This window comes from Sinocyclocheilus anshuiensis, unplaced genomic scaffold (genome assembly GCF_001515605.1).
Source record: "Sinocyclocheilus anshuiensis isolate Anshui unplaced genomic scaffold, SAMN03320099.WGS_v1.1 scaffold12, whole genome shotgun sequence".
Lineage (NCBI taxonomy): Eukaryota > Metazoa > Chordata > Actinopteri > Cypriniformes > Cyprinidae > Sinocyclocheilus > Sinocyclocheilus anshuiensis.
Window position 1 is genome coordinate 40,883 of NW_015555713.1, and position 10,819 is coordinate 51,701.

A 10,819-nucleotide genomic window follows, 5' to 3' on the forward strand; every position below is an offset into this window, starting at 1 on the left:
AAATTTACCAAAAAAGTCAAATTTGATCTTAAAAGTTATATTCAACAAATGTTCAATGCTTCATTTATAAACTCTGTAGCTGTTAATGCCATACGTTTCTGCATTTCTTCTTACATGCATGTTACTTTTGACTGTTTTCTCTTGTTTTAAATAAATATTTACCTTTTGATAGTCATTCTGTGTGTGTAAAAGTGATTTTAAAATGAACAAGATTTGTAGGTTTAATGTCTTGCTCAATTTGGGTTCATTTTAACCTAGCAGTGTAGTAATTTTAAACCATAAAAAAATCAACCAACTTGTTGGGTCAAAACAACCCAGCGCTGGGTTCGTCCCTTTTTGACCCAGCACTGGGTTGCCAAAATAACCCAAATTGGGTTGTTTTTAACCCAGCCGTTTTTAGAGTGCAGTCATAAGGGTCAATTTTTTAAAATTGAGATTTATACACCATCTCAAATCTGAATAAATAAGCTTTCCATTGATGTATGGTTTGTTAGGATAGGACAATATTTGGCCGATATACAACTACTTGAAAATCTGGAATATGAGGGTGCTAAAAAAAAATCTAAATATTGAGAAAATCGCCTTTAAAGTTGTCCAAATGAAATTCTTAGCAATGCATATTACTAATCAAAAATGAAGTTTTGATATATTTACATTAGGAAATTTACAAAATATCTTCAAGGAACATGATCTTTACTTAATATCCTAATGATTTTTGGCATAAAAGAAAAATCTATAATTTTGACCCATACAATGTATTTTTGGCTATTGCTACAAATATACCCCAGCGACTTAAGACTGGTTTTGTGGTCCAGGGTCACATATGTGATGTTACAGATTCCGTGAGCTCATCCAGATCGTTTGTGGCAGCTTCAAAAACACTCCAATCAGTGCAGTCGAAACAGGCTTGTAATGCCCGCGCTGTTTCGTTGATCCATCTCTTTACAGACTTTACTACAGGTTTAGCAGATTTAAGTTTTTGCCTATAAGTCGGTATAAGATACCAGGCAGTGGTCAGAGAGTCCCACAGCTGCTCTGGGGATGGAGCGATATGCATCCTTTATTGTGGAGTAACAATGGTCCAATATATTACTGTCTCTGGTGGGACATGTAACATGCTGTCTGTATTTTGGCAGTTCATGGGAAAGATTTGCTTTATTAACAAAATTTTTATACTTGTGCTCTTTGATTGATAGGGAAAAGAAGACTCTTTGCTAAATGAATTTTATACCCCGAAACATTTCCGAAATCTGAAATAATTGTAAGGGCCTTTGGTATTGAGGAATCTGGATTAGACAAGAAGAGGAGGAGATCATCAGCATAAAGCAAAAGCTTATGCTTGTGTCTCTCCTTGAGTATTCCAGGCAAACCATCCATATTCCTTAACAAGATTGCGAGAGGTTCGATGGGAATATCAAAAAGCAGGGGCAACCCTGCCTTGACCCCCTAGAGAGTGTAAAGCACTTAGAAATTACATTATTTGTTCGAATAGATGCTTGGGGCCTAGTATACAGTAGTCAACATTTGAAGTGGATCAAAACCTTTCATCAAAGTTGTCCTAAAACCAAAATACGTTTTTGTCTTAGGACAACTTTGATTAACTTTTTTGATCCACTTCAAATGTTGATTACTGTATAGAATTTTGATCCAGGAACAGAACACAGGGCCGAAGCCAAACCTTCTAAGTGTTGCAAGTAAGTAAACATGTTCAATTCTATTGAATGCCTTGTGAGCATCTAAAGATATTAAGCTCTCTGGATTAATATTATTTTTCGGTGAGTAGATAACATTAAATAAGCGATGAAGATTGTATGATAACTGTCTCTCAGCAATAAAACCAGTCTGGTCTGGATGAATTACCTTCCTCATGACCGGCTCAGTTCTGATAGATAAATCTTACAGTCACAGCAAAGTAAACCGATCGGATGATAAGATTCACACTTAAGCGGATCCTTGTCCTTTTTAAGAAGGACTGATATAACAGCCTGTGTCATGGATAGGGGAGACATTTTGAAACAAGGGCCTCCTCAAATACCTTACACAACAGAGGTGCTAACTTGGCAGAAAACTTCTTATAAAACTGTGCCGGATAACCGTTGGGACCTGGCGCTTTTTCAGATTTTAGTTTCTTAATTGCACCTCAATCAACCTCACAAATGGTTATATTGCCTTCTAGAGCAGATTTATCTGAGTCCCCGAGGGATGGCAATTCTAAATGGTTAAAAAACCTATCTATTCGTTCAGTGTCATACACCTCAGAATTGTAAAGAGTTTCATAAAAGAATTTGAACTGTTCATTGATTCCCTGTTGATCAGTAATAATGTTGCCATCACAGTTTCTGATTGCTGCTATAGAATTAGATGCTGCAGTTTCAATTGATAACACAAAAACTGGCCAGCTCACTCGCCATGCTCATAATGAATCTGGCGTGATCTCAAGTGAAGATCTTCTGTAAAAGAAGTCCTTGTGCAGTCCTTATTTCCTTATGCAGTTTTATCAATCGTATTTATTTTATTCATAATTTCTGTAATCCGCTTTGATTTCTTTTTATTTGCACTCGATATGAAATCATTTGTTCTCCTCACATAAGCTTTCAGAGTATCCCATAGAATGCTATAACTTATCTCAGTTTTTTTTTTTGTCAAGAAAGAAATCAATTTGAGCATCTATGAATTTTATAAATGCGCTGACTTACATGCTGTATTGATTGTAGAGCTACAGCGTTCCAAAACTGGGTGTAGGACACAATTCAAATCACCACCTAAAATATAGATTATATACCCAATTAGGTGCGTACACATTGGCCAGGACAACAGGCATGTTGAAAAGTTTACCCTGCATTATTACATATCTGTCATTTTTATCCTTCATTGTTACCTCCTCTACAAACTGTACATTCTTATGTATAAGTACGGCAACTCCCCTGCTTTTGCTATTAAAATTAAAATGGAAAATTTGCGTAAAGCCTCCTCTGTGAACTTTAGGATGGTCTTTGTTCAGCATATGAGTCTCTTGCAAATATATTATATCAGATGTCAATTTATTAAGATGTGTGAAAACCTGGTTTGGCTTCACTGGGTGATTAAGCCCCCGCACGTTCCAACTGACAAGGCTTGTCTCTGCTCCACCTATGTTACTAAAGGCCATCGCAAAAACTTCTCAATAATACCACCAGAGGACCCCTTCGGCACAGTCATCAACGGTATTAAGGTCAGGAAACCAGAGCTTTAGTGAATTTTGAATCGTAACTCCATCCGGAGCTGGTCGATTTAGCTGCAGAGTTCATCAGATTGAGCAGTGGCCTTTTCTTCGATTTTTGCAATCAAGTCTTCTTTGAGTGAGTTAATTGATTGGCAACTGCGCAGTTGTCACTTGCTGAGACCGTTTATTTCTTTGAGGCCGCTTGCAGTTCGGAGCTAGCATTAGCATGATGTCTAATAGATTCTACCTCTCTGCGGTTGCTCCAGCTCTTGTTCATCTTGCTTGAAAAGTCAAACTATGTTCGAAACAGCAGGTCTCCGATCATTAGGCACTTAATATCCAATAACGGCAGATTTAGCGCACTGATGTTTAAAATAAGAGCGATATAAATTAAATTTGAAGTTCCTCGTGAGGAGCTCAGCAACTCTACGACTTTACATGGCGCCGCTACTTTCTTGTTAATTAAACATTAGTTTATGTGAATTATTTAAAACATGAAGGATGATTCAAATACCACCAATAATACCAAAATACCCACACATCCTCTTTAGTTATGCACGCTCCCTCCTTGCAGTGTTGCCAATTTTGTGACTTTGACGCTAGATTTAGCGACTTTTCAGACCCCTTTAGCGACTTTTTTTTTTTAAAAAGTGCCTAGTGACAAATCTTGCGACTTCTTGAACAAACCTTATTTAGTTTCTGAGACTCGTCGGTACAGCCTGCACAAGCGAGAGGTCTTGCTTTGCCAGCGCGCACACACCTCTCTCTGTGTCTGCTCTGTTCAGTGAGTGACTGAGAGGAGCAGAGATTTCAATTAAATAATATATTGTAGTGTTTTAAGTCCTGGTAAGCATGAAGAATCAAAGATTACAGAAGTTACATCTCAAAGGTTTATTAGCCAATAATTTTTGAGCGAGATGCTAACGGTCTAATCAGATTCAATGATCTATGCTAAGCTAAGCTAAAAGTGCTACCGCCAGACCCAGAGATCGGCTGGATGGATTCGAAAATGGTAAAGCTCAACTGTTTAACTCTAGGGGAGTTGGAAAATGAGCCTATTTTCAAAAATAATGGCGTGTTCCATTAAGCATTGCATTAAGATGATCCTTATTTGGATAAACACCTTGTGCAGACATTTCGAAGTATTCAATTGAAGTCAATTGAAATTGAAGGCCAAATGGTACATGTTTGGTTCTCGTAGATCTACTGTATGCACATGCGAATGCCTCCTGATTTTTTTCTGCACTACTACAATTGGTGAAAACTAAGTTGATGCATTGACTTTCTCAATGACACCCAGGTCAAGAAGACATTGAAGTTCTTCACAAACAGCATTCTTAACAGACAAAGGTAAGTGTCTGAGTTTTTGTCGTACAGGTGCAACATTAGGAGAGATCTTTACCTTATGCAGGAAACCTTTTTCACATCCCAGTTTAGCCACAGGCATTGAAGCAGAAAGGCCCATCACAAGTGCTGAAGTTTGAGTTTTTTCTGTCAGAATAGTAGAGCTCCACTCCGCGTTCTCTCTGTCCGCGGCATTCTCCCTTGTGGTGGGCTCTGTTGTCGGCTCTTGCACGTTGACTGACGTCACTTGCAGCTCTGGCTCCGCAGCACTGTCGCTCCATGCGGCGAAATTCGCTCGAGGGCCTTCCTCAGACGACGGCGTTCTGTATGCCGGGTTTAGACTGGCGTCATAGAACGCACAACAGAGCACGTCGTCCGGGTAGCTGGAGAGGTTGGCGAGGACCAGGAACAGTCTGGTGTGGCCCTCGAGTGATTTTTTCCCCCTGCTCCAGCAGGAGGAGGAGGTATTCAGGGCGGGCGAGGGGATCCATGGGCACAACAGAAACAAAAAACACTGGGTAAAAACGGAAACAAAAATGGAGGGAACACACGGAGGTAACTGTTTCGGTCTGGTATTCTGTCACGCTGCGCTACTGTGAGGAGCACGGAGCAAGGAACGAGACGACGTGGAGTAGGCTTCAAACAAATAGACTTTAATTATCATTAATAGAAATAGGAACACATACGTAGCGGGGAAAGATAAACATTCAATATGGGAAAACTAGGTCAGGGCAGGCACATGGAGAGGGAAAAACACAGAATGAGTCCAGGGGCGTGACAGTCATGTGACAACACTGTAGCATAGCCTACTACTCTGAAACATTATTTGTTGCTTACTGTATACCGTTTCACACACTGTTCTTAAAAAATAGTAGGCAGTATGCACTGTGTTTACTGGGCAGTAAGCAAGCTAGTGTGCCATTCTGAACGCTGCCAGTTTCTGTCGCTTCTAACTCTATTTTACACGCAAATATAGCCAAAATCACAGCACAGCCATTGTCTTTATGTGTATTTGATTTAATTAGAAGACGTTGTGATTATGAATCAGGATTTTTGTGCAGATTAACATCTAAGGGAGAGCTGGTTATGTAGTCTTAATGAGCCGTGTTTCAGTCATTATTTTGAGGGGCAGACTTTACCAATAAGCAAGGTAAGTGGCCGCTTAGGGCCCCGGGGAATCAGGGGGCCCCATTTGATATTGGCCAAAACTTATTTGGCAAATGCTCCAGTGTGTATTTGTATTTTGGAGAGTGTCAAATGTTCACTCACCGCTCAAAACGTCGAGTTTTTTTCAAGTGCTGAGTTCTGCAAGCTCGCGAATCCTCTCATTATAACAACGTGTAGATACGATGTAATAAGAGATTGATTGTGCAGTGCAGACAGATTCATTGATTAACGGGATGTTGTGAGATCGCGATGAACTGAAGTGAATGACAGCTTTTAGTGATTATAGAGGGAGTGATCTTTACGCACTTTCTAGGCTGTATAATCCTGACTGTCTCAAAATGGATATATTAACCTTAGAGAAGAAAGAATCGTGTTTTGTGTGATGATTTTATTTGTCTTGATGTTTCAAAATAACTCACTTTTGTGCTATTCCTATAGGCGCACCAGCGCGAACTGATGCACTCTCATACAAATGCACGAATGAAGAAGGTTACAATTCATTAAATGGACAAGTGCAAGCTTTTTTAATTTTTTTATTTTAATGTCTTCTTTTGTGATCCAAAGAAAAAATAAGGTAGCCTTATATGGCTTTAGAACAGCATCAGGTTGACTAGTTATTTACTTAAGTTGTGAAGGGGTCAATAAACTATGAGAGATAGAGTGTAATGTGGGGTTTGGGTTTTGTTTTTGTTTCATGTTCATGTCTTTTATTATTTAGTTTAGTCATGGTCCCTGTTTGTGTCATGCTTCCCTTGCCCTCATGTATTCATGCCATTGATTCCCCTGTTCATTGTGTCATGTTCTGATTGGTTGTCTTAGTCATGTGTCTTGTTTCCCATTGATTTGTTCTTGTCTTGTGACCCTCTTGTTTTGTAACCCGCTGTTGGTGAGTCTAGTCTGTTTATGCCTCGTCAAGTCTTTTCATGCCTCGTCAAGTCTGTTCTAGTCAAGTCTGTTCATGCCTCGTCAAGTCTGTGTATCTAGTCTTCGTCTGTTTGGATTATGTTTGGATGTTTGGATCACCTGTAAATAAACTGCACTTGGGTTCTTCACTACACTCGCCTTCAGTGGACTGAATTTGCTACAGAATACACAACCACCACCATGAACCCAGCAGTTTCACGCCTCCTCTGCCTTCGTCAAGGTAATCGCTCTATTGAGGATTATGTTCAGGACTTTTGTGGACTCTGCAACCATGTGGATTGTAATGATGTGGCCTTTAAGGACATCTTTCGGGTGTTGTATTGATGTTGTAACCCGCTGTTGGTGAGTCTAGTCTGTTTATGCCTCGTCAAGTCTGTTCATGCCTCGTCAAGTCTGTGTATCTAGTCTTCGTCTGTTTGGATTATGTTTGGATGTTTGGATCACCTGTAAATAAACTGCACTTGGGTTCTTCACTACACTCGCCTTCAGTGGACTGAATTCGTTACAGAGAGCGAGCAAAATTAAAAGAGTTGTGTTTGGGCCCCATACCTGAAATTTGCATAGGGCCTCCAAGTCCGCCCGGCTATTTCATATTCATCTCTTTGTCTGACAACAGAAACAGAAAAATAAAATCAGGAAAACAGTTTTATTGAGAATTTGGCTGCATTAAAATACAGTCTGTAAGCAGTAAGCACAGAGAGGCAAACAAATGTGAAAGGCAATATGACGCAATTACGTCATGGATATGCTAATTAGCGCATGGCGTCATTTAGTGGCTTTTCTAGCGGGCTTCCTTTACTTTCAGTTAAAAGAAGTCAGGGTAACCCTTTAGAATAAGGAACACTTATTCACTATTAACTACGACTTTTCCCTCAATAAATTCCTAATTTGCTGCTTATTAATAGTTAGTAAGGTAGTTGTTAAGTTTAGGTATTGGGTAGGATTAGGGATGTAGAATAAGGTCATGTAGTATAAAGCATTAATATGTGCTTAATTAGTATTAATAAATGGCTAATATTCTAGTAATATGCATGCTAATAAGCAACTAGTTAAGAGACCCTAAAATAAAGTGTTACCAAATATTACTTATATCTCATAATTTCTTTTCACCACAGAACAGGAGGGAACCTGTGAATTCAACTGAAATTGTCAGTAAAAAGATCACAGAACTTATAGGATCTACTGGGAAGGATAGAAGTTAGTGAAATCGGTTATTTCCTTCTAACATGATTTAATTATCTTATTATGAGACTTTTCAGTCTTACAATTGATTGTTTTTTTTTATTAGACTATGAAGGATCGGTGTTGAACTAATGCTTATGTTAAGTGGGTTGGTTTGAGTAGGGTGACCATTAAATATTCTTATTTATATAGTTAAGTGAGTGATGCCAAAAGTAAATTAAATGTTTTAATTCACTTTGTCTATCACTATCTTCCCCAAACTAAGATTCACCTGCACCTCCCATTGATGATACAGATCCTGCAGTATATTACCTTCTGTCGAAGGGGAGAGGTACAAAAGCCCAGAAAATAAATGGTATATCACTTAATCATTTACAGTTTTTTTAAACAAATTACAACATGAAAATAGAGCAGACAATTTCAGTTATATTTCTGTGTCAGTGTGTATCAGGCAAATACAGTAGATCAAAGTCCCTGTATGTGCACTCTTGTGTAATGAAGGGGAGGAGTTGTTCTGTCATTCTAGTTTCTAGTTTTCTGTTTCCTACCTCAAATATAAGTCATTCAAATTCAGAAAATGATTTGTAATTTAAACAGCATTCCCAAATTAAATTCTGAATGACATGTAAGTGTTTCTCTTCATTTTTTTATTTTTTTTAAGTGATCAAGTGGAATAGTTTCTCATTGACGCATTAGGTAGGCACACTGCTGCAAGGTGTGGTTAGGTGGAGTATGTTAAAGGAAAGGAGATTACCCTGTGTTTGTGTGTACGTAATAAACTGCGTAAGAGAGAGAGGAAACTAGGAAAACCGGGAGCAAGTCATGAACACAGCAGGGTAAGTACATTAATTCATTAGTAAATTCAAGTTTAATGTTGTGAATAGTTTCTGGTCTGTGGTTTCTATTCATCTGTCACGCAGATTTCAAAACCACAGTCCAGGAAGCAACTTTCAGTTTTGTTTCGGTATGAGAGAAACTTTGAATATTCATTAGATTTCAGTCTCATTATAATGTATGGAGTGTATCTAATATTTTTTATGTGACCTGGATTTTTATTTTTTTTTGCAAACAAAACAGCATGGAAAATTCGGTTTGCTTCATGCAGCTACAATAATGCAGAGAATATGATGTCAGCTTTAAATGAGTACAGTATAGAGATTTAAAAAGAGTGGATAAATGCAACCTTACTGTAAAATGATATAATACTAATACTTTAAAATAATAAATTTATATTTTATATTTAACAATATGTTCAATGTGTAACTATATGTACATTTGTTGTATTATAAATTTTAATGTTAAAATCTGTGCTTTTTACGGTGTCCATAAGTCAATTTTTGTATTTTCCCTTATATTGAAATTATTTAATTTCAACATAAACATTTCCTTTATCGGTAAACTACTGTTTATAGACATGTTCATGTTTCATTTCTCATATCATGCTCATCTTTGTAACATATTTTGATTCATCATTACATAAACGGAAAGCAAGTTCACCTGATCATGTTTAAAAGTCCAAAGTATGATGTGTATAATGTATAATCAATGTTGCGTGTTTTTCAGAGAACCACAGGACATGGAAGGAGAGTTGGACATAGACACAACGTCTGACTCAGAATCTGAATCAGAATGGGATCCTGAAAGCAGCACAGGATCTGACAGTCTGAGTGAGAACAACAGTGCAAAGGAAGTAAAACAAGGGAAAAAAAGGAAAATGAAAAAACGTAACTGTAAACAGACAGAGCCGTCTTCCCTCTGTACAACCAAGAAGAGACAAGCCGAAGGTACCAAAGTTCCCAAGTGAGCTTTCCAAAGTACAGTATATTTCAGTAATGACATTACAGAATTAGATGAATTCTGAAGATGAAGTTTCATTAACACTGCTCTGTTTGTAATGTGTTTGATTTGAAGCTCAGTTTAAATTTAAATGACAAAACAATATATATATTGTTCAGATAAAAGAATGGTTTAATGGAACTGGTAAATTTGTTTAATAGAGCAAATCTGTGTGATATTTGTGATATTTGTTTCAGACTCCAGCCTGTATTTCAGACAAAAATTTGGAATCAAATCTGAACTTCCTGTCACATGTGGAGATAAAGACGGCGTCCTGCATGTGGTGAAATATAATGACAGTAGGTGCAGACAATTAAGGATTGCAGTTAAGTTTAACATACATGTGAAGAGTCACTTGTCGAAGAATGTCTTGAAAACATTTCTGGAGCATCTAGACATGTTCAAAACGCTTACTCTGTTGTATTGCTTGAATAAATATGTATCTGTTTTCAGTGGAGAAGTGCATCTTCAGTGAAGGCCAGTGGTTCAAGCCCAACGAATTTGAGAGGTTTGGAGGAAAGGAGAGAAACAAAAAATGGAAGACCAGCATCTTTTATGATAATATTCCACTCCAGAAACACATAGAGGTGCATAAAATGGTTCAAATAATCCACAATCAAGTGCAATTATATCTAGCATTCAATTATTGCAAAAATTAATAATGTTGGTATTTAACAGAATATGATTTTATGATTCAATTATTTGTAAATCTGTGTTAAAAGTGGGGTAAGTGATTTCTGGTTGCCAATGTTAATATTTCAAACCACCAAAACAAACATGCCCCTACCCCAAAAGGGTCTCGCCCCTATTTAGCTCCACCCGTACGCAACCCAGGCAACGATTAGTCCTGTGAAACAAAGCAAAACCAATGTTACACCGTTTACACCGTGGTGAGCGGTGCGGCGCAACAAATCCCCGACAGAAAACTGCTGCCGGGTTCTATTTATGACGTGCTGACACAAATTTCAAATGGTTTTCAACGGTCGTTTGATCACGTCCAGTGTAGGCAGACTTTAGCTGTTGTAGACACGGTGTTACTCACCTATTGAGAAGAAACAAAGCAACCTCGGCGTCCGATCGCAGGCCTCTGCTCCTTGAGTTCTCTCCAGCGCTGGAAAGCTGATCCGATATTTACACGGGTCCTACTTCTTGCCTTATCGTTCC

The 10,819-nt window shown here is 38.1% G+C and overlaps 1 protein-coding gene across 5 annotated transcripts in view; it reads left to right on the plus strand.

The window, feature by feature from the left end:
- The first annotated feature begins 8,493 nt into the window (after positions 1 to 8,493).
- Positions 8,494 to 10,819, plus strand: part of LOC107672131 (nuclear body protein SP140-like protein) — an 8,730-nt gene continuing 6,404 nt past the window's right edge. For 2 of the 5 annotated variants that reach the window (XM_016465223.1, XM_016465224.1), the window contains exons 1-4: positions 8,494 to 8,655; positions 9,383 to 9,603; positions 9,853 to 9,954; positions 10,109 to 10,242. In XM_016465223.1, coding sequence (XP_016320709.1) covers positions 8,642 to 8,655; positions 9,383 to 9,603; positions 9,853 to 9,954; positions 10,109 to 10,242 — 471 coding nt within the window. In that variant the 5' untranslated portion in view covers positions 8,494 to 8,641. The other 3 variants (XM_016465221.1, XM_016465222.1, XM_016465225.1) reach the window with 2 other exon arrangements.